This window comes from Myxocyprinus asiaticus, chromosome 24, assembly GCF_019703515.2.
Source record: "Myxocyprinus asiaticus isolate MX2 ecotype Aquarium Trade chromosome 24, UBuf_Myxa_2, whole genome shotgun sequence".
In the NCBI taxonomy this organism is placed as follows: domain Eukaryota; kingdom Metazoa; phylum Chordata; class Actinopteri; order Cypriniformes; family Catostomidae; genus Myxocyprinus; species Myxocyprinus asiaticus.
Genome location: NC_059367.1, coordinates 1099572 through 1124739, shown reverse-complemented (window position 1 = coordinate 1124739; position 25168 = coordinate 1099572). Strand labels below are relative to the sequence as shown.

The 25168-nt window shown below is 34.6% G+C and overlaps 2 protein-coding genes across 2 annotated transcripts in view; both read left to right on the top strand.

The window, feature by feature from the left end:
- Nucleotides 1-2865: 2865 nt before the first annotated feature.
- Nucleotides 2866-7515, top strand: ptger4a (prostaglandin E receptor 4 (subtype EP4) a). Its single transcript, XM_051652695.1, has 2 exons — nucleotides 2866-3858; nucleotides 6196-7515. Exons 1-2 carry the CDS (start codon nucleotides 3082-3084, stop codon nucleotides 6742-6744), a joined length of 1326 nt encoding a protein of 441 aa, XP_051508655.1. The 5' UTR covers nucleotides 2866-3081; the 3' UTR covers nucleotides 6745-7515.
- Nucleotides 7516-14135: 6620 nt separating this feature from the next.
- loxhd1b (lipoxygenase homology PLAT domains 1b) overlaps nucleotides 14136-25168 on the top strand; it is a 60956-nt gene continuing 49923 nt past the window's right edge. The window contains exons 1-5 of the mRNA XM_051654084.1: nucleotides 14136-14799; nucleotides 18550-18664; nucleotides 22087-22167; nucleotides 22330-22514; nucleotides 22989-23087. Coding sequence (XP_051510044.1) covers nucleotides 14136-14799; nucleotides 18550-18664; nucleotides 22087-22167; nucleotides 22330-22514; nucleotides 22989-23087 — 1144 coding nt within the window. The remainder of the gene's footprint in view (nucleotides 14800-18549; nucleotides 18665-22086; nucleotides 22168-22329; nucleotides 22515-22988; nucleotides 23088-25168) is intronic.

The window sequence follows — 25168 nt, the reverse complement described above, 5'->3', positions numbered from 1 at the left end:
CATTTTAGAATAATTGTAAAGTCATCAGAACTATGAAAGAACAAAAATGGAAGTATACTGTAATTATGTAGTGACCAATAATTATTAAAAAATCTTTATGACGGCTCATGGAATTTTTCTACCGTCTAAAATGTCAAAATAAATCGGATCAAAGCTTGGAATGGGAACGGCGGTTTTCCACTCGACTCACTGGCAAACTGGCGTGTCAGCACTTGTTCTTGGCTATAGATCTTGCTGTAATTCTGTAGGTAGATGTTGTGTTTAGAAATAGAAAAGCTCTTTGGCAAGACAAAAACACAAATGATGTGCCAAAACCTCAGTGTTTCTATTTGAACTGTTGATTGGCTCATGATTACACAGCGCTGTTATCACATTCATATCTAAACTCTCATAATGCCACATACTTGTAGAAATAATATGTTGATTTTGTTTGGAATCTTTGGGGTCACACAGGTATAAACATGTACATAAACTAGCTTTATATAAAACATTCCTGACTGATGAGGGTTAATTAGACACAACAAATGGATCAAATATTTGTTGATGGTTAAACTCATGATGCTTTTCCTTGTTACCTGTCGCACAGAGACTATAGTTAGTATTATTGTGGACATTTTGACGTTCAAATATGTTGTAAATATAGCAGAAAAGATTAAGTACTTTTTACAATAAATAAGTTCAAGTGTGAACTTAAAAATATTAAGCAAATTCTACACTGGTGCTTTAAATGAAAAGGAATACTCTATAGCTATTCATGATTGTTTATCTTTACAGTGTATCATTATGTATCAATCCTGAAGTAGAAAACCTTGTCATATTTATGAGTTAATTTGAGTACATTTCACAGGTAGATAAAATAAGTACATTTGCTGTAACTTTTCTAAGCTGGTGTTCCCAGCGTGCTTGAATAATTAATGAGCTTCTATGGTTGTTGTGCATTGGATAACTTCTTGTTTTGGGAAGTCTGAAGTTCTTTTTCTACTCAAAATTATCCATTCATGATCAACTAAATAAATATCTGTTGATGGTCACTGTCATGTTGTGCACCAAGTGTTGAGGTCTGCGTTTGCAGCTCTGTACAGTGTTTCTAAAGCCAATAATGCAAGGTGACGTTGTCTAATAGACTTCACAGCATGCATTATATTTTTCCCTGTGGAAGGTTTAAAGGAACGTGATTAAATATGATTAAGAGAAAAGTTCAGAATGTTAAATGTAGTAACAAAATGTTCATTTAAAATCTAAAAATGTATTTGATATAATGTGCATCAGATTTGTAAGTAAACGTTACTGTATGAACTCAAATGTTTAAGTTAAATGTACTTAATTAAATCAGTATTATGCCATGAAGTTAGATAGATTTGATTTAATTTTATACCATATAAATTTACTTAGAAAAACTGTGTGCAAAGACTTGCTAAATAAAAATTAAGTAAATCTTACTAGTCATTTTGTTCAGTGTATTTTGCAATGATCCCTTTAAACTTAAGCTCATATATAGTATTAGTAAAAACTAGTAACACATGTTTTTGCCTAAATGTATTACTAATGCATCTGTCAATGAGAGGTTTTTTAACGCTGCTCAGTTTCTGCTGTATACTTCATATTGTGTTCATAAAGAATTTTTTCAGTTCTTTATCCTTTGAATTCTGCAGGAGTAACAGTGAGTTAAACGTGCTGTAAGTGATTTTTTATTTCATGGAAAGGTATGCAAAAAAAAAACAATGTTCGTACTCCATGAAAGATATTAATGAAGTAAGTGTCGTGAGATACTATCTCACCGGTTTCTGTGACAACTCTAGACTCTGTAAACCGCAAACAAAAATGTGTCACGGACAATGACGCCTTCGACCTGTCAATCATTTTGCTGGTTCTCATAGTATTGTAGTTTCAGCAAATTATTGAGGCTTAATGCCATTTTTATGGCATGTAGTTCATAACAGTTGCCAGTTGAGGGCGCTGTTTTACTACTGTTGTTTTTAACAACCATTTCTGCTCTCAAAGCTCATTTGGTATCTCTGGATTGTGGGGTTTTGTAAAGAGGAGGTGTGGCTAATCCAGCGGCTCAGTCTTGTGGAAGCAGAACGGCTAAAATCGCTTACGGCACCTTTAAGGTCTCCCTGCTGAAAGAAAACAAACCAAGATAAAACTAGCTTAAGCTGGTTGGCTGGTCTTAGCTGGTCCCCCAGCCTGGCCATGTGGCTGGATTTAGAGGGGTTTTGAGCACTTTTAGCTGTTCTGGCTGGGAGACCAGCTAAAACCAGCTTAAAGGAATATTCCGGGTTCAGTACAAGTTTAGCTCAGTCGACAGCATTTGTGTCATAATGTTGATTACCACAAAAATTAATTCTGACTCGTTCCTCCTTTTCTTTAAAATAAAGCACAAATGTGTGTTCCAGTGAGCCACTTACAATGGAAGTCAATGGGGTCAATCTGTAAACATTAAAATACTCACTGTTTCAAAAGTATAGACACAAGACATAAACAATATGTGTGTTAACATGATTTTACTGTGATTAAATCACTTACTAACCACAATTTTACAAGGTCGATGCCATGACGCCGTAACGCCGTAACCGTAAAACAATGATTTAAAAAACTTTACAGCTACACTAGTTTTAATAGAAGTATTAATGTAAGTGCTTTAATAAAATTATAAACTTCACATTTCTGCCTTTAAACCCTCCAAAAATTGACCCCATTGACTTCCATTGTAAGTGTGTCACTGGAGCACACATCTGTGCTTTTATTAAAGAAAAGAAGGAATGAGTCGGAATTAATTTTTGTGGTGATCCACATTATGACACAAATGCTGTTTGATCTAAACTTAAGTTTAACTTGTATTGAACCCAGCGATTTTAATGGTCAATTTTGTGTAGACTTTGGGCGTTCAGTTATTTCTCAGCCCGTCTGAAGTTGACGTGAGCAGGCGGGGCGGTAAAATCAGATTTACAGTGTCTGTATGAGCGTAACTGAAAGTTCATAAGAGTCTCATAAGAGTTTACTCTGTCCTACAGAATGGCAAACTCCTGGAACACGCGAGTTAGAGAAGAGTTCATTATTTAATGGATAAACCAGATCAACATGAACAACGGCACCGTTTTACGCGTGATGGAACCGACGATTCCTGCGATCATGTTCATTTTTGGGGTCATCAGTAACCTGATCGCCATCATCGTGCTCTGCAAATCCAGAAAGGAGCAGAAAGAAACAACTTTCTACACGTTAGTGTGCGGTCTGGCGGTGACGGATCTCCTCGGAACGGTCCTGGCGAGTCCGGTGACCATCGCCACTTATGTGAAGGGCTCGTGGCCGGATGGAGACCCGCTGTGCCAGTACTTCGGCTTCGTTCTGCTCTTCTTCTCCTTAGCAGGTCTGAGCATCATCTGTGCCATGTCCATCGAGAGATACATCGCCATCAATCACGCGTATTTCTACAATGATTATGTGGATAAGAGACTCGCGGCTGTGACGCTCCTCGCCGTTTACGCATCCAACATCCTGTTCTGCGCGCTGCCGAGCGTCGGGTTCGGAGAGGTGAAGATGCAGTACCCTCAAACCTGGTGCTTCATCGACTGGAGGACTAATGTCACCACGCACGCGGTGTTCTCATACATGTACGCCGGGTTCAGTTCGGTTCTGATTCTGGTGACGGTCATCTGTAACGTGCTGGTGTGTGGCGCTCTCATCCGGATGCACCGGCGGTTCGTCAGGCGCATGTCGCTCGGCACTGACCCGGCGAGAGCGTCTGATCCCGGCAGGAGCCGAAGCTTTGGATGTCTCGCTGGTGCTGAAATCCAGATGGTCATTCTTCTCATCGCCACTTCAGCTGTCGTGCTCATATGCTCAATTCCACTTGTTGTAAGTTTCTCAGTGAATTAAATTTATCTCACGGCTCAGATATGACGCTTATCTGTGACACAAGAACTTTCTCACAGGCATAACTCTCACATATTATTGATGTCCCACATGCCTTCGTTTTTCTACATTGTTTAGCAGATTAGAATGAACGGCAGAGGATTATGATAAAGTCATGGGTTAGTGTTTAGAGTGGATAAACATGTACCCCCCCCCCCCCCCCCCCCCCGTGACGTAATCTCACCACAAGTATATACCTACAGTCGGATTAAAAAGTCTCTCCAAAAGCATCATTTGAGAATGTTCCAAAGAGCATCTTGTGTGATTCAGTGGAAACAAGAAAGTCTGACCGTCTGTACAAGGGTGTTTCTTCAACTTCGGGCATCTCTCTCAGAGGTTGATTTGTACTAAAATTGATATATTTAAACTTTTTCCTTTTTTTTTTATTTTTTTATTCGAAAGTCATATTAAAACTGACTTGGAAAGTTTTTTTATTTTTTATTTTTTTACTTTTTTACTTAATTTATTTTCAAATTCCTTTTATGTATATATTTTTTTTTACTGTTTTAGCTTTTAGACCCAGACCCAGACTTGAAATATAAAGTCTGTCTACTAACAATATACAATAAATACATTATACAACATTATACATTATAATTACATTTATAAATACATTATAAATTCATTTATATATACACTATAAAAACATTATAAATACAATATAAATGTGTGATGTTTTATAATGTATTTATAATGTTTTTATGGTGTATTTATAAATGTGTTTATAAATGAATTTATAATGTATTTATAAATGTATTTATAATGTAATATGTTTTATAAATACACTATAAAAACATTATACATACTTTATAAAACATTACACATTATAAATATATTATAAATACATTTATAAATACAATATAAAACATTATAAATACAATATAAATGTATAATGTGTAATGTTTTATAATGTAATTATAATGTTTTTATGGTGTATTTATAAATGTGTTTATAAATGAATTTATAATGTATTTATAAATGTATTTATAATGTGTAATGTTTTATAAATACACTATAAAAACATTATACATTATAAAACATTATACATTATAAATATATTATAAATACATTTATAAATACATTATAAATTCATTTATAAACACATTTATAAATACACTATAAAAACATTATAAATACAATATAAATGTATTTATAGTGTATTTATTATGTGTAATGTTTTATAATGTATACTGTTTTATACAATTTTTATTATAAATACATTTATAAATACATTATAAATACAATATAAATGCATTTATAATGTGCAATGTTTTATAATGGATGTATAATGTTTTTATAGTGTATTTATAAATATAAATGTGTTTATAAATGAATTTATAAATGTGTTTATTATGTTTTTATAATGTGTATTGTTTTATAAATACACTTTAAAAAAAATTATACATACATTATAAGACATTATAAATATATTATAAATACATTTATAAATACATTATACATCCATTAATAATGTATTTTTTACTTTAAAATTACATTATAAAAATACAAATTATTACATGTTTAAAACAAAAAATAGTCTAAACAAAGAGTTAAATAAACATAAACCATTTCAATATTTATTGTGTGAAAATGATTTGTATCAATTTGGCATAAATTATGGCTGTCCCACAGCTGTGACATCATTTCCATCACACCAAACAATTTTGCCCCTAATAAAGTTTTGTCTAAAGTTAGTGTACTTGTTAACCAAGTGGATAAAAGTGTCAGTGAAGAGCATGCTTGAGATGAAATATGAGACAAAACAAAGACAAATCGAGGGAAATATCAATTTTAGGAGTCTGTCATTTCATTTGAAAAAAGTTAAAAATGTCATTTCCATCAGCGTCATTTCCAGCACAGAATTCTATTAAACACAATACAGAAGTTTAGATGTGCTGAAATGACACTGTGGTGAGAATTGTCATGATAAATCTCCTGTGATGCATGTACAGACACAAACTAAATAGTGAGAGTGTGAAAAATGATTTATCGAGACTAAAAGTGCCTGAAGTTGAAGAAACGCCCACAAAGGGAGTTATGATCAATGTCACTGTTTTATTTAAATTTGATTAGTGACCTAGAAATAGTACAGAATCTCAATATTTCTTCATCAACTTTTCTTAAAGTCCTAAAACATTTTTATTTATCCAGTTTAAACTTTCAGTTTCAGACTTTTAGGCCCCAATATTCATGGCCACATGTTTCCCTGTTATTTTGTCAAATGCATGCGGTAGTATACATGGTAACTGAACATTAAATCATGTCACATTTTATTTACAGGTGCAGGTGTTTCTCAACCAACTTTATAAGACTCCAGTGGAGAAGAGACTTGATAAAAATCCAGATCTATTGTCGATCCGATTTGCTTCAACCAACCCCATTCTAGATCCTTGGATTTATATCCTGCTACGGAAAGCGGTGCTCTCAAAACTGATCGAGAATATCAAGTGTCTTTTCTGTAAGATCGGCTCTCGGAGACAACAGGCTCAAGGCAACTTCCGCTGTGTGGATGGACAGCAGGCGTCCTCCATTATCTCCAGAGAATCTCCTTCTGTTGTGTCTCGGGAGGTGAAAGAGGTCACCAGCACCTCACAGACTTTCCTATATCTGCCCGAAGCCACAGAGAGCTACCCGGACACCTGTCAATCAAGCCGGTGTGGGTCGTGTCCATCTGAAGGTTGTTCTGAATCCTCCAATCGGAACAGTTTGGACAATGAGGTCCTAAAATGCACAAACATTCAGTTGTTAAACAGAGCAAACCTTCAACCTAAAGACCAGTCCTTACAAATGACTATAACCAATGAGACTTTCCAAGAGAAGAGTATTTAACATGACTCAAGACACACATCTTCTCAAATAAAATATTCTTCCTTATGCACTTTGATCAAATGTGGAATTCGGACTATTAAAGTGAAATCTAAATAGTGTGACTATGATTGCACTCTTTCACATCCTAACAACTGCACAAGCTCATGCACTCCATATCTTTACAGCATTTATTGAGATTATTTATTTGAACGAAATCAATTATATCAGCCACAAATTACATTTCTCAAATTATCTTTTGGATTAGTCCGGTCAAGTTCATTGAACAATAAAACTCCTCTAACTGCCAACATACAGTATACATACATGTTTGTTTTTCCAAAAGAGTTCAAAACAGTCACATCAAGATCAACAAAAAGCAAGCTGCACAGGAAATAACCTAGTCCCAATGTTGTCACAAAAACTCACTGTGTCCTGCTTCCCAAAGAGCATGTTTTGATGGTAACTATAAAACGGATAATTCCATTCCTGGATGCTGATTGGTCAAAAGCCGTGTTTTATTTACAATAAAGCTGTCATCACTGAACTTATTCATGTTGCATAGCATTGTTCTGTTTACCGCTTCTAGTGGAAGGATGGCATAACATTTTTACATTTTAATAAACATTTGCATCCTTTACATTTTTATTATGCAGTAACCGTTTTATAAAAGCAATAAGGCACTCAAGGCTGTGCAATATTGTGAATGAATATTAACAGTATACAGTAGCACTGTTTCTTGTACTTTATTACTTAAATAAACAAATGCAATGTGCAGTTTGGTCTGTATACTCAGTGTTATAGTGTTGAGACAAATGTGCAATTTTTGAGTTAGCAAGCCTTATAGGAACAGTTCACCCACAAATGTAAATTCTCTCATCATTTACTCACCATCATGCCATCCCGTGTATGACTTTCTTTCTTCTGCAGAACACAAATGAAGATTTTTAGAAGAATATGTCAGCTCTGTAGGTCCATATAATGCATGTGAATGGTGATCAGAACTTTGAAGCTCCAAAAAGCACATAAAAGCAGCATAAAAGTAATCCATACGACTCCAGTGGTTTAATATATGTATTCGGAAGAGATACAATGACTTAGAGTGAGAAACAGATCAATATTTAAGTCAATAAATCTCCATTTTCACTTTCAGAATGTGAAAGTGAACGTGAAAGTGGAGATTTATTGACTTAAATATTGATCTATTTCTCACCCACGCTTATCATATTGCTTCAGAAGCCAATGATTAAAACACTAGATACTGTACAGATCACTTTTATGCTGGCTTTATATGCTTTTTTGAGCTTCAAAGTTTTGGACCATGTTTACTTATACCATCAGGAAAATCAGACCTTTCCTGTCTGAATATGCTACACAGCTGCTGGTCCAAGCTCTGGTCATTTCAAGATTGGACTACTGCAATGCTCTGTTGGCTGGCCTTCCAGCTAACACAATTAAGCTACTGCAGATGGTCCAGAATGCAGCAGTGTGTCTGGTCTGCAATCAGCCAAAAAGGGCTCATGTCGCCCCACTCTTGATTTCACACCACTGGCTACCTGTAGCTGCCCGCATCAAATTCAAGGCTTTGACTCTGACCTTCAGGACAGCCAATGGAACCGCACACTCTTACTTCAATTCACTTCTTCAGGTCTATGCTCCAACTCCCTCTCTGCAGTCTATGAACGAGCGACGCCTGGTGGTCCCAACACAAAGAGGCTCAAAGTCTATTTCACGATTGTTCACTTTCTCTGCTCCTCTGTGGTGGAATGAACTTCCAACCTCCACTACACCAGCCACCTTGAAAACCTGTCAGAACAACACTGCAGATGTTGTTGAACTTTGTACGACAAATTGCTTGCTATGTTCCTCATTTTGTAAGTCGCTTTGGATAAAAGCATCTGCTAAATGACTAAATGTACTTGTACTGTATGGATCAACAGAGCTGAAATATTCTTCTAAAAATCTTCATTTGTGTTCTGCAGAAGAAAGAAAGTCAAACACATTTGGGATGACATGAGGGTGAGTAAATGATGAGAGAATTTTCACTTTTGGGTGAACTGTTCCTTTAAATGTGCTGTAAGCGATTTTGGCCATTCCAGCATTTCAACAAATTGGGCCGTTGGACTGGCATTTGGACGCCCCCTCTTTCCAAAACCCAGCACTCCAAATATACCAAATGAGCTTTATTGAGAGCAGAAATGGTTGAAAAAACAAAAGTAGTAAAACAGCGCCCTCAACTGACAACTGTTATGAACAACATGGCATAAAAATAGCATTAAGCCTCAATAATTCGCTGAAACTACAACACTATGAGAACGAGCAACACAATTGACAGGCAGAAAGTGTCAGAGACCGCAGACATATTTTTGTTTGCTGTTTACAGAGTCTAGAGCGGTCATAGAGGACACTTATTTCATTAATATCTTCCAGGGAGTTGGACATTTTTTTGCATACCTTTCCATAAAAAAAAAAATCACTTACAGCACCTTTAACTTAAGATCTTAAAAAATGTTTCAAATGAGATCCGAAGTGAAATCATCATGGTTAAGATATGATAGAGATACAGTAGGACTCTAGAATTAGTATGTTTGTGCACTATCATTTTTTTTTCACAAGATTTCACAATAAAATACTGTACTCAGAATAAAAATCAGTGCAGGGTAGGTCATTTTCTAGCATAATACAACAAATTACTGTAAAAAAAAAAAAAAAAAAAAAAAAATTGAAGTCACCATTATGGTGTTTAGTGGATGGGAACTTTCCCTTATTTACTTTTAATTAATTTTTTTCCATCTGAAATAAGTTAATGTAACAGAACACTATTTATTGCAATGTATAACATGGAGAAATTGTGGGACTGCCACTAAAGTTTGATTATAATATACAGTCTACACATGTTTAATTCTGTATGTTAAAATCAATAAATATTATATTTTTAAATAAACAACCAGGAAGGGATGTTTGCAATGTGTAGGCTACACTACAGTTGGTCTCTTTCATGATTTTAGGGTAAAAATTGTCAACCAGGCATGCACAGATATCAACACTCAGCATATAAAACTTAACAATAGTGACAATTAACAAACATAAAAAAAAAATACAGATGGTCATTGTGATTCTGCAACACAGCACTGACACATTACAGTCATTTCCTGGACCTGTTCACCGTGAAGTCACATTATACACATGTCTATAAATTGCAATAAATACTGTGAAAGTCCGGCAACTAGTAGCCAGGAATATACTGTAAACTCACACTAAAAAATGTGTTATAATCTCTCTGTTTATTCTCCCATTGAAATGTCTGATTAGCTGATCATTTGGTTTTGAATATGATGTTTTCATAGATAGCATGTGCAAACTGAAATTAAGCTGGGATTATTTCATCAGAAGGCCAGTGTGGTGAAATGATGGATCAGTTTCACATAATCAGTGCCACTGAATAAAAACAATCGCATTAGAAAGCTATGAGGTAGAAGTTTACAAAGCTGGTCTGTGATTTGTTGTTTTTGGTCATAATGACACACTAATGTCAATACTGAATGTCAGCTTTCAGTACAGCAAGCCAAAGGAAATTAGTATGAGGCTCCTGGGGCCTTTTTTCAAGTCAATTGCATTGTAGTTAAAGGCTCAGAGTAGATTGCAGTGAAGGGTTCTAATTTAATGTGAGAATAAACAGACAGCAGTCAAAGATCTCATCAGACTGATTGATACACACAGAGACAGATGATAACATCCAGAGCTTCAGGCGAGGAATCTACAGACCTCCCTGCCCTCTAAATTCTTTAATAAACAGTCTTTACACTCAGGATACGGATATAATTTTAAGGGCTTCCTAACCAGTGAGATTAAAACTGTTCCCATGGAATGGTTGCTGGTTATAGTTTCATCTTTGTTTACTATCACTCAGACCAAAGCAAATATGAACTCCACCTGACCTACATTTTATAATGTGTTAATGTAAACATATGAAAATGAACTCAATTAAAAGTTGTTACAGTACTGATGACATGAGCTATGAAGTGGTATCAAAGAAAACAATCTGGTAGGTTTCTCCCATTTAAAGAGGTCACTAATTAAAGGGATAGTTCACCCTAAAACATAAATATCCTCTGATGTCATCTCAGTATGATTTTCTTTCTTCTGCTGATCACAAAGGAAGATTTTTAGACGAATATTTCAGCTCTGTAGGTCCATACAATGCAAGTGAATGGTGACCAGAACTTTGAAGCTCCAAAAAGCACATACAGGCAGCATAAAAGTAATCCATAAGTGGTTTAATCCATGTCTTCAGAAGTTATATGATAGGTGTGGGTGAGAAATAGATCAATATTTAAGCCCTTTTTTTACTATAAATCTCCACTTTCACTTTCACATCCTTCTTCTTTTGTTTTTTCACGATTCACATTCTTTGTGCATATCGCCACCTGTTGGGCTGCTGGGCAAATATGATTTGTTTATTATTTTCCTTTCTTTTTCCTTCCATTTTTTCTTTCTTCTCCATGCCCAGTAGGTAGCAAAATGCACGAAGAATGCGAATTGCCAAAAAAGAGAAGAAGAAGAAGAACTCTGTCCTCTCGTGAATGCACATAGGAGGTCTGTTTAAAGTGGGGATTTATAGTGAAAAAGGACTTCAATATGAATCTGTTTCTCACCCACACCTATCATATCACTTCTGAAGACATGGATCAAACCACTGGAGTCTTATGGATTACTTTTATGCTGCCTTTATGTGCTTTTTGGAGCTTCAAAGTTCTGGTCACCATTCACTCGTATTGTATGGACCTACAGAGCTGAGATATTCTTCTAAAAATCTTCATTTGTGTTCTGCAGATGAAAGAAAGTCATACACGGGATGGCATGAGGATGAGTAAATAATCAGAGAATTTGCATTTTTGGGTGAACTGTCCCTTTAATTACAAAGAGCTAAAAATCTAAAAGGACAGAAGAAATGGGATACTTTAGAACATTAAATACATATACCCAAATCCCTCCCGATGTTTTCAGATCCTGCTACTGACAACATGAGTGCAGGGTTCTAATGACTTGCATCATTTCCTCATGATCCTGATAGTCAGTGTTTGTTTTTAAAGTGTCTTCATCACCAGCTCTATTTACATAATGATTTTGATGGATTAATACAGTAAATAATCATGAGTGTCAATGGAAAAATTGTTCCCAGCTGTAAGCAGCCGTGCAGTTTATGATCACATTTATGACATTTATTTGATGTTCTTGTTTTCCACATCTTTATAATCTCAAAGATCCTCCCCAATAACCCCAAACCAAAACTACAGAGAGTTAAAAGTGAATTGTGTGTGTAACATGACAGTCTAAATTATTATGGTTCTATGCATCACTGATGATGAATCTCATCTGTAGGTTTGTCTCCATCATCTGGTGACAAAAGATATTGCAAGACTAAAATCAAAATATAAACCTTTATTTGAATTTGTTGTCCTTTTTTGTCATGGATACTATATCTACAACCTTCATCTATAGGCTAAATTCTAAGAATGTTTTCAAAAGTGCTCTGTGCAAATCGTCTGTTTCGGTTTTCTAGACAGAGATTATGTTTTCAGTCCTGGATTAAATTTCAGTAGTGGCTTCCTTGTTAGTCACAGTATCTGCATTCATGACACTGGCCTCATTAAGTCTAAAACAGTCTAAATTTTGAATCATTTTGTCACCTGGGTCATTCCTGTTATGCAGAACATTTTAAAAACGTTTGACTACTTTGGTTTGAACAGATGTTGCCTTGTCCCTGGGTGATCTGCGCTTACTACAAATATGAAAAATGGCAATTTCTTTAGAAATATTCCATGTGTTTCTTTATTTTATTGAAATGTAAACAATCATGCTTTCTTGGGAATATCATTTTTTATTAGTAATCAATTTGTAGGTTTTGGTAAAGATAGTAAAAAAAAAAGTCCATTTGATCCATTAGGCTTTAAAGGTCATTCTCCTCCTGAGGCAGCAGTTCATTTGTGTGTAGGACGTTTGTTATGTATGTTTTTCTACAGTGGTAAATCTTGGGGTATTATCAGACGACTCTCTGGACTTTTCAGAGATACTAAATGTTTGAGAGTTTGACCATGACAACTTCCTCTCCTTGCTCTATAAATATGGATTGAAATGAATAAAATATTATTTTATCTTAAATATATATTATCTTTATAATGACAGAGCAGGCTGCATATATGAAAATACACTGAAATATTAGTTCGCACATTAAATATATCTTATAAAATGTATATGTCAGAATTTTCAAAGCTCTGTGATTTGTTTTGTGGTGTGCATGAATGTAATGTAATGGAGATTGAGAGATATTCCTCAAAAGACTGTTGTATCATATTTGATACATGGATTTCAACATGCGTTTTCAATAAAATTATATACAAAATTTAAACCAAGCACAAGTTGCTTATATTCAGCAAATACTCATTTTAAAATATCAGTAACAATATAATCATTACTGCCACATTTACTTTATTAAAATAAGCTTTCATTTATCCCAACATAAGTCATTTTTCACACAAGCCATTTTAAATAGATCGATATAAACATTGAAACCACTTTTTTCACAAATAACCACTAGATGGTGCCATAAACATGTGAAACTTACATAACATAGTTTGTTTGGCTCGTCAGCTTGAACAGAGAGTGAAACAGGAGCCGTCAAACGTTTGTATATCATATCTGATACTCACAGCTTTATAGGGTTAATAACATCATCCCCCAGGAAGTGGCATAATTTTGGTGGGAAAATGACAGCACAAAAGTCGGTAAGTGATAGCAATGGATTTGATGAATTGTCAAATTGTTTTTAGATATTCGTTGGATTGTCTCACTATAAAACATTTCATTCTCTTTGATAAAATTACAGGTGTCAGTACGATAATAAACATTTAAAAATATATGAACTTCAGGTTGAGACTCTGATGTAAACTGTCAATCACTCACTGAGCAATGACTAACATAATTTTTTTTTTTTTTCCATCCTGTTCTATTTCTTGCAATTATGTAAATAATCAAGTAAGTTATAACTAATAAAGTTGCAGTGCCTGAGCTTGAACAGAACATATTTCTGAAATCCTGCTATTCCCTTTACGAAAATAGTTCACAAGCAGAGTTCAAAAAAGTACTACATAACAGCAATGACCCTCCTGTTACTACAGTGTGTGTTTGACTCTAGGTGACACCTGCATGAGTCACATGACCCAGTGTGTCATATTTAATGAGGTCAGTTAGCAGCTGTCATCAGGTGAAGGAAAGTCCCGCTGTGGCTCCAGAGTTTCACCCGCGGCCCGTCTCTTCCTGGCAGGTCTGGCGAGCATCACAGGTCACCCTCGTCTTCTTTCACCTGGACACACACAGTCAACAGTTAAAGTTACACAGTAGTAAATAAATTAAAAATGCCCTCGAAGGAGAAAAAAACACAGCAGTCACAAGAAACCGAAGAGGACGACGATGACGGTGAGGAGAAGAAATCAAAGTTGAGACGGAAAGCCAAGATCAGCGTGACAGATTGTGGCAGTAAAAAGAAGAAACAGAAATCCAACGAGGACACAGAATCAGTCAGCGATGCGCCTGATGTGAGAAAGAGTGACCGAAGAGAGAAGAAGAAGAAGAAGAAGAACTCTAAACAGAAAGATGAAGAGGAAGTGAACAGCAGCAGTGAAGATGAAGGTGACAGACACAAGAAGGGACGTAAAAGCCTTCCAGATGTCGTTCAAGTGACGCCTGACCCTAAAAAGAGCAGGAAAAGGAGGTCACGGGAGAAAGAGCCTGACGAGAACATCATGGGATCCAAAGACAAGAAATCTAAAGAGGAGGGGAAAAAAAAGAAGAAAGCTGAGAAAGAGGAATCAGAGCAGGAGGAAGATGATGACTCGCAGAAGAAGAAAAAGAAGAAGTCCAAGAAAGGGGCGACTGAAAGTGATGATGAAGGGAAGAAAGGAAAAGGCAAGAAGAAGAAATCAAAAATTGTTGATTATGTTGAGATCTATGAGAATGAACTGAAAAACTATGAGTCTGAAAAAGTGGAGAACTATGAAGATGAATACCACAAGAAGAAAGGTAAAACACCTCAAATGCTCTCTAAACCCTATTTTAGCACTTACATCCTATAAAAACAACAAACACTGCTTCTCAAAACCTTAATCTAATAGTATTTCACTTCTAAGACACTTTTAAATCAAAACACTCTTTTAACGTCTCAAATATTAAAACATCTCAAACCCTCTTCAAACTCTCCACAATTCCTCACTTTTTAAACACCTGAAACTTTCAGTTTCTTAAACTCCTCAAACACTCTTAAACATTTCCAAAAAACTTTAAAAAAGACACTTTAACTTCATCACCCTTTAAAGCGAAACTCTTTAAATACCTTAAATATTGTCACAAAATTACTTTTAAATGTTGCAAAAACAGTTTAAACACCACAAATACTTCAATTCACCACTCTTTAAACTAGTGGAACACTTTAAATACCTCAAATGTTGTCATAAAATAATCTTTAAACCTTTCAAAAACACTTTAAACACCACAAACAATTAATTAATCACTCTTTAAACTAGTGGAACACTTTAAACACCTCAAATGTTGTCATAAAACGATCTTTAAACATTTCAAAAACACTTTAAACACCACAAACAATTAATTAATCACTCTTTAAACTAGTGGAACACTTTAAACACCTCAAATGTTGTCATAAAACGATCTTTAAACATTTCAAAAACATTTTAAACACCACAAACAATTCATTAATCACTCTTTAAACTAGTGGAACACTTTAAATACCTCAAATGTTGTCATAAAATAATCTTTAAACATTTCAAAAACACTTTAAACACCACAAACACTTAATTCATCACTCTTTAAACTAGCAGAACACTTTAAACACCACAAACAATTAATTAATCACTCTTTAAACTAGTGGAACACTTTAAATACCTCAAATGTTGTCATAAAATAATCTTTAAACATTTCAAAAACACTTTAAACACCACAAACACTTAATTCATCACTCTTTAAACTAGCAGAACACTTTAAACACCACAAACACTTAATTCATCACTCTTTAAACTAGTGGAACACTTTAAACACCTCAAATGTTGTCATAAAATAATCTTTAAACATTTCAAAAACACTTTAAAACACCACAAACACTTAATTCACCACTCTTTAAACTAGTGGAACACTTTAAACACCTCAAATGTTGTCATAAAATAATCTTTAAACATTTCAAAAACACTTTAAAACAACACAAACACTTAATTCACCACTCTTTAAACTAGCAGAACACTTTAAACACCTCAAATGTTGTCATAAAATAATCTTTAAACATTTCAAAAACACTTTAAACACCACAAACACTTAATTCATCAGTCTTTAAACTAGTGGAACACTTTAAACACCTCAAATGTTGTCATAAAATAATCTTTAAACATTTCAAAAACACTTTAAACACCACAAACACTTAATTCATCACTCTTTATACTAGTGGAACACTTTAAACACCTCAAATGTTGTCATAAAATAATCTTTAAACATTTCAAAAACACTTTAAACACCACAAACACTTAATTCATCAGTCTTTAAACTAGTGGAACACTTTAAATACCTCAAATGTTGTCATAAAATAATCTTTAAACATTTCAAAAACATTTTAAACACCACAAACAATTCATTAATCACTCTTTATACTAGCAGAACACTTTAAATACCTCAAATGTTGTCATAAAATAATCTTTAAACATTTCAAAAACATTTTAAACACCACAAACAATTCATTAATCACTCTTTATACTAGCAGAACACTTTAAATACCTCAAATGTTGTCATAAAATAATCTTTAAACATTTCAAAAACACTTTAAACACCACAAACACTTAATTTCTCACTCTTTAAACTAGTGGAACACTTTAAACACCTCAAATGTTGTCATAAAATAATCTTTAAACATTTCAAAAACACTTTAAACACCACAAACACTTAATTCATCAGTCTTTAAACTAGTGGAACACTTTAAACACCTCAAATGTTGTCATAAAATGATATTTAAACATTTCAAAAACACTTTAAACACCACAAACACTTAATTTCTCACTCTTTAAACTAGTGGAACACTTTAAACACCTCAAATGTTGTCATAAAATGATCTTTAAACATTTCAAAAACACTTTAAACACCACAAACACTTAATTCATCAGTCTTTAAACTAGTGGAACACTTTAAATACCTCAAATGTTGTCATAAAATAATCTTTAAACATTTCAAAAACATTTTAAACACCACAAACAATTCATTAATCACTCTTTATACTAGCAGAACACTTTAAATACCTCAAATGTTGTCATAAAATAATCTTTAAACATTTCAAAAACATTTTAAACACCACAAACAATTCATTAATCACTCTTTATACTAGCAGAACACTTTAAATACCTCAAATGTTGTCATAAAATAATCTTTAAACATTTCAAAAACACTTTAAACACCACAAACACTTAATTTCTCAGTCTTTAAACTAGTGGAACACTTTAAACACCTCAAATGTTGTCATAAAATGATATTTAAACATTTCAAAAACACTTTAAACACCACAAACACTTAATTTCTCACTCTTTAAACTAGCAGAACACTTTAAATACCTCAAATATTGTCATAAAATGATATTTAAACATTTCAAAAACACTTTAAACACCACAAACACTTAATTCATCACTCTTTAAACTAGCAGAACACTTTAAATACCTCAAATATTGTCATAAAATGATATTTAAACATTTCAAAAACACTTTAAACACCACTAACACTTAATTCATCACTCTTTAAACTAGCGGAACACTTTAAACACCTCAAATATTGTCATAAAATGATATTTAAACATTTCAAAAACACTTTAAAACACCACAAACACTTAATTTCTCAGTCTTTAAACTAGTGGAACACTTTAAACACCTCAAATGTTGTCATAAAATGATATTTAAACATTTCAAAAACACTTTAAACACCACAAACACTTAATTCATCAGTCTTTAAACTAGTGGAACACTTTAAATACCTCAAATGTTGTCATAAAATAATCTTTAAACATTTCAAAAACACTTTAAAACACCACAAACACTTAATTCATCACTCTTTAAACTAGTGGAACACTTTAAATACCTCAAATGTTGTCATAAAATAATCTTTAAACATTTCAAAAACACTTTAAAACACCACAAACACTTAATTCATCAGTCTTTAAACTAGTGGAACACTTTAAACACCTCAAATGTTGTCATAAAATAATCTTTAAACATTTCAAAAACACTTTAAACACCACAAACACTTAATTTCTCACTCTTGAAACTAGCAAAAACTTTAAACATCTCAAATATTTTCAAAAAATGATCTTTAAACATTACAAAAACACTTTAAACAGCTAAAACCCTTATTAAACACATCAAACTCTCTTTTCATTTCTGTTCTGGAAGATTGTGTTACTGCTAGGATTTACTTTTGATTCTGATTTTGCATGTCAGGACTTCAAGGCATGATGATTTTTTTATTTTATTTATATTTTTTGTCTCAAATTGTGTGTTTAAACTTGCAGTTTGGGCCTGAGGAAATGGACCTTGATTGTTTGATTGTTTGCCAGGGTGTTTGATCCTCCGTATGTGTTATTCACATTAAAGTGAGCTGATGTGATCTCAGCATATGGCAGCTCTGACAAACGATGCTTCTGCTATGGAATCTCCTCATAAATAATGCACAAGATCTCTTTCTAGTTCATTCTGTGCCTAATCCAATGACAGCAGCTTTCTCACTGCCGCTCTGCAGTGTATGAGGTGGTGACCATTACTGGAGATGTGAATGGAGCGGGTACAGATGCCAATGTCTTCATCACACTCTTTGGAGAATATGGCATCACACCCAAGTTGCATCTTGCCAGCAAGTGAGTCTGTGTGACAGGATTTACTGGCCTCACATGTGATTACTGACCAGAAACTGCTTCATAAGTGTCTGTGTTAATAATTAATTTCCTCTTCTGGTTACCTGGGCCCAATTGCAAAAAACCCCTTAAGTTAGGAAAACGTTGACTTAGTTATAATTGTAAGGGGTTTGTCAATAAGGGTATTCTTAGCTTAAGGGGTTTCTTGCAACCGCGCCCTGCCAGGATGTGTCCAGTTGTTGTTTAGCCCTTAAAACTTTCATTTTAATAAATAGTAAGCATATTTTTGTTCTGTCTTTTCCACAGCACAGAGAAGAGGTATTTGCGTTTGTTTCCTTTAAATAATGAAGGGAATATAACACTGATTTCTATCTTCTTTTGTGATGTTTTTTGTGAATTTGCTGACATGTGCACATGATATTCTAGAACTTTTCATCAAGGACCAATATGTTTACATGATTCATTATTTTATAAACAGCAATGGAAGTTACGTTGCTCATAATCAATTCCACCCCCCCCCCCCCCCCCCCCCCAAAAAAGCCAACATTTTAGAGCCATTCATTTTTAAAAACTATAGAATTAAATGTGATTGTCACAGGCATCTGTTGACCTACAAACACTGTCATGAACATAATTCAAGTGCTTAAAGATGCATGGAAAGAATTGTAATAAATTAATTAGGAGCTGCATTGGTCCTCATGATGAACGGCTACAATATGCATGTGCTGTACATCAACATGATGAACTCGGTGTGAATAAAACTAGTTCAGTGTTTAATGGAAATGTATAGCATTGTGCTGGAGCTCATTCTCTTTTTGAAAGACTGCAGCACTTTACTATTCTGTTTCAAGACACACATAATTCAAATCACTATTATTTCAAGTTTGACTAATGCAGTTAATGTTACATGGCATCATAGCAACACAGAACTGACACAAACTAATCTAATAATTTGAATATTTGAGCAAAATTACAGAATATGTGTGTTTACTATATTATGACAGCAAATACATGATATATTTGGCTGCTAGAAATCATGTATTTCCTGAAAATCTGTTGTAAAATCTCATTGTTAGTCTTTTTAAGGTAACCAAGGGCATAAAAGGTTAAGTATTTTCTTCTTAACCTCTTTAAGGGGCATTTTTGGGCTGCCACCTGCAATTTTTCACACTCAAGTTTAAAAGTTCACCATTTACACATAATGAGGACTAATTGCCAAATATCAGTCTCATTTTTCAGAAAACCCTGCAAATTAAAACAATTATTCATAAACAATATTGTATATGTTTGCAATCTTTTGATAATAAAAAATAATAAATAAATCAATAATCTTTTTTTGTTGTTGTCCTAACTTTGTAAGCATTCAAAGGTTCTGTTCACTTCATCTCCCTCCAAAAAGTCTAATTTTATTCCACTAGATGGCAGCAAGTACTAGAAAAAATATTTTCTCTCTATCACATTCCATCACAATATACAGATCTGAAATGTAGGTGGCGCTCTAACATATTTTAGCCCTCATAGATGTGCTCATCCATAGACATTCAGTCTAATTTTCAGTTCAAGCACCACCCTCGTTATTTCACTGAATATCTCGGCCTCTGAGTGGACTACAAGCTCAATCTAGGTGTCATTAGAAAGCTGAGATCCTCCCCTTTGCAATGTCTATATACCATCAATAGTCGATAACATATATTTCTGATGATTTGTTTAGCATGCTTTTCCTGCTGGACTGCACATTTTGTTCTGATATAACATTAGATTATTCACACAAGCAAGCTCACAGACAAGTAAACAATGGCTAACTGTTTAGATAAATGCCTAAGGTAAGAGCAGATATAAAATGTTTAGCTATTTGGGGCTTACAGCAGCAGCGATAGGCCCATAAATGATACGTTTGTATTTGATGTCTTAAAAATATCAAATTTCACTTTGTATTCTTTTAAAAATCGTTTTAACTGTGGTATTAGTGCAACAAAATTAACTATACTGTCACATTCCTGAGAATGATCCCTTTAATTTGATATATGATTTGTCTATTTAAAGGGATAGTTCACACTCATGCCATCCCAGATGGGTATGACTTTCTTTCTTTTGCAAAACACTTTTGAAGATTTGTAGAAAAATATCCCAGCTCAGCAGGTCCTTAGAATGGGAGTGGATGGTGATTAGATATTTGTAGGTCCAAAAAGCACAGATAGTCAGCATTAAAGTAATCCATCATATCTCCAGCGGTGACATTAATGTCTTCTAAAGCGAACTGTTCACTTTGTGTGCGAAAAAGAACGATATTTAAGCACTTTTTAACTATAAAAGTTCGCTTCAATTCAGGTGTTGATGAATGGCCGAATTTACCCGAGTGCTCCCGTGATGTAAGCGCGATGGCACGTGAACTGATGCGTGACAGACACACAATCAATGAGTCGAAGGAATGTGCCAATGCGCTGGCCTCATGGGAGCACTCGGCCATTTATCAATGCCTGACTTGAAGCAATCTTTTATAGTTAAAAAGTGCTTAAATATGGTTATTTTTCGCACACAAAGTGATCGATTCACTTTAGAAGACATTAATGCCACCGCTGGAGACAGGATAGATTACTTTAATGCTGACTATCTGTGCTTTTTGGACCTACAAATATCTAATCACCATCCACTCCCATTCTAAGGACCTGCTGAGCCTGGATATTTTTCTTCAAATCCTCAAAAGTGTTCTGCAGAAGAAAGAAAGTCATACACATCTCAGATGGCATGAGGGTGAGTAAATGATCAGAGAATTTTCATTTTTGGGCTAACTATTACTATTACAACTGCTATTTGAAAGACTTTTACATTCATTTTAATATTTCTATCACATAACCACTAGGTGTCGCTTATTTGCGACTCGGATGTTTCCAGGCCTTATTTTGTTATTTTAAGTAACATAAATGCATAAGTGATGGTTATCTATGAAAAATGTAGATTCTAAGCTTTCAAACAATGCCACATATACCAGACTTGCATCCGGGGACTTTAACGTTTTAAGCTTAAACTTTTTTTGCAATATAGCACCCCCCTTATGGACCCGCCGGCGGGTCTGCAGAGTTGAAGAGGTTACGACTCTATCGCTTGGTTATAGAAGCCTACTGTATGTTTAAACTGTGTGCATTTTAGCAATATTTTGGAATAGAGATGCAATGTGAAGCCCAGTTGCATTCCTTCTCCAAAGTTTGCATAAGTGGATTTATAAAGTCATAATCTACAAGACTCATTGTCTGAAAATGATAAAATCCATATTCCCTTGAGATCTCACATTCATACAATCTGTATATTGACCATTTGTGGTTGTTATTGAGATTTAGGGTGTGTTATTTTCTTAACAGTTAGCTTTTGCATCCTGTGTTTTCAGAAATGACAATGTGCGATGTTGTTTTCATTGACATTTATTACAGGAATCGAACAGCGTTTGAAAAAAACAAAACCGATGTCTTCCGCATAAAAACACACAATGTTGGACCTTTGAAAAAAATTAGGTAAGATGGCAGAACTTATCACTTTTAGTGTCAGGTCAGTAACTTTGAACATTTAATTTAAAATAAATATGATAAATAATATATAAATGATTTATTTATCATTACATGTCCTTCTATGTAGTTTTGAATGGTACCACTATCTGTCTAACTTTATCCTGTCAGGATTGAACATGATAATACGGGCCTGAACGCCAGCTGGTTTCTGGACCGCGTCATCGTCACGGACATGAACAGACCACATTTACGTTTCTACTTCGCCTGCAACAACTGGCTGAGCAGAAATGAGGGCGACGGCCTATTTGTTCGTGACCTCCTCGGCACTCTCGACCCCATGGACATGCCCAAATGTGAGAGTCTCCTGGAGTTTGATTAGACTCTTTACCTGAAAATGATTTTCTGAAGAAAAAATGTAGCCGCTTTCGTGCAGTGTGGCAATCAAGCAACACTGTAGCAAACTGACATGGTTCGTTTACATTTTAAAATATAAGCTGTCTGGCATATCAAGTCTTTTTATGAACTGGGTCAAATTGACCCGTAAAAACGTCTTTGCTACTGTTCTTATAGCATTCTTTATAAATACATGCAATCAATAATTTTAACATTGTCAGATCACCTCCGTGGAGGATGTCATGAAGTTTCAGACCTAAAAAGTTAAAGCTGCTGTAAATCTGTGTTACAATTTTAAACGGGTCAAACTGACACGAAACTGCATTCAAGATGGTTTCCATTTAATGTCTGCTCTCTTTTTGTTCTATATAGTTCTTTATTATTGTTTGCTTTTATACTGTATTTTTAAATGTGATGTGCTTTTTTTGTTGCAGATAATAAATATGTTGTGAGTGTTTTCACGGCAGATGTGAAAGGCAGTGGGACAGACGCTGATGTCTTCCTCAATATATTTGGGGAAAATGGTGATACAGGTAACCAGGATGATGATACTGTCCTGTTTAAGTGTTACTTTCTCCTTTATATCAGTGTTTTTAGACGCACACTAATATGTGATAACTATCAAAAATCTAACATTAACCCAAACCCTAACGAAAGAAAACTGAATTTACATGAGATGTGAAATAATTGCGTAATTCTCTGCTTTTAAATTATAAACAGTCATGCGCACAACACTTGCATACATTGGATAAGCCGGTAAGAATGCCTGTAATATGTTTACATACAGAGTGAAATCGGGATAATGTGCAAAAATCTATGGGCCCTATTTTAAGAGCGCTACAATTAAGCACAGGGCAATGCCTTAAGTCATAAGCGCAAAGTCAATGGGCGTGGCCATGAAATTTTGGTATTTTCGTGCAAGCATGCGCTAAGTCTAGGCACAAGTGGGGTTGGCGAAATCGCCCGCGCAACGCACAAAAAGGCGTAAACCAATTCTGAGGTTCTTCTCCGGTTATTCCAGCGTCTGCGTCCTATTATATAGTCCATTCCCTCAAGCACCAGTGATGTAAACGAAGACAGCACATTCATAAGAAGTTGCTAATGTAAATGGACTGAATGCAATGAATTAGAAGAATATAAATATTTCTGAAATGAAAAATATAATAAAAATAACGAAGTGGTCAAAATAAAAAAAAAAAAAAAGTATTTTTTAAATCCAAACATTTTATTCTATCCAACTTCTTCCACCGGCCCCTTTTATAGTGACTTAAAACTCACTCTACAACAACAGGTGGAAAATTACTAGTCAAAATTAAATCATAAATTCAATTCCAAATATAAAAGAATAATAATAAATATAAACATAATAATAATAATAATTGAAAGAAATAAACCATGACCTCTAGAAAGTTTAACACAAATCTCATATTTTTTTGTTTCAACAAACGGCTTCAACAGCGATTGAAGGGACATAATTTGATGTTCCATTATATTTTAAGAGCACATGAACTTTATTACCACCTGCTGGTGAAATCTCCAAACTGCAGGAACTGAGTTTAGACTTTGCACTGAGTTAAGAGGTGGTATTGAAACGTCTTAGCACAACGACCTAATACTTAGGAAAATAGCAAATTGTGCTTTGTGCCACTTTATTAACATACAAAACACCCACAGTAGCGCAAACACTCCTACCCATTCCCACTTGCGCTTTGCACTGGCATGAATATTGGATAAGACGTTGTGCACAGTCATAACGCACGAAAATAGAGCCCTATGTGTGCTGATTGACACATGTTGTCAAATTATTATGCATAACACTATGTAACATAATTTTGGTTCCTGGGTAGTAAGTGTTATTTTCTAATTGCTTATGCCTCAAAAGTATAGAAAATGGCTTTTATTCCCCACAAACTTTGCTTTTGTGACCAGGACAGTGATATTTTGAAATTTACCTATTTCCAATCAGAAAACGGGCGAATTTGTGTCTTTTCGTTCACATAAAGTCAGAAAAAAAACAACATATGAATCCAAATTAACATGTATTTATACTAAAGTAATACAAAAATGACTACAAACGATTTAGAAGTGAGTAGTTTTTTGAGATTTACAATTATACTGTAAATCACTTTCACGAATCAGCCCCCAAATGTAGTCTCCCATCATGTTCTCGTTATACTGTCCTTGGTAGCGGCATTCAAAGTCCAGTATATCCTGATGGAAGCGCTCGCCTTGCTCCTCTGAGTACTCTCCCATGTTCTCCCTGAATTTATCAAGATAAGCATCAAGGATATGGACTCTGAGTGACATCTTACAGCCCACTGTGCCGTAGTTCTTCACCAGAGTCTCAACCAGCTCCACATAGTTTTCGGCCTTGTGATTGCCCAGGAAGCCCCGAACCACTGCGACAAAGCTGTTCCAAGTCGCTTTCTCCTTACAAGTGAGCTTATTGTGGAATTCATTGCACTCCAGGATCTTCTTTATCTGTGGTCCGACGAAGACACCGGCTTTGACCTTTGCCTCAGACAGCTTAGGGAAGAAGTCTTGAAGGTACTTGAAGGCTGCCGACTCCTTATCTAGAGTTCTGACAAATTGTTTCATAAGGCCCAATTTGATG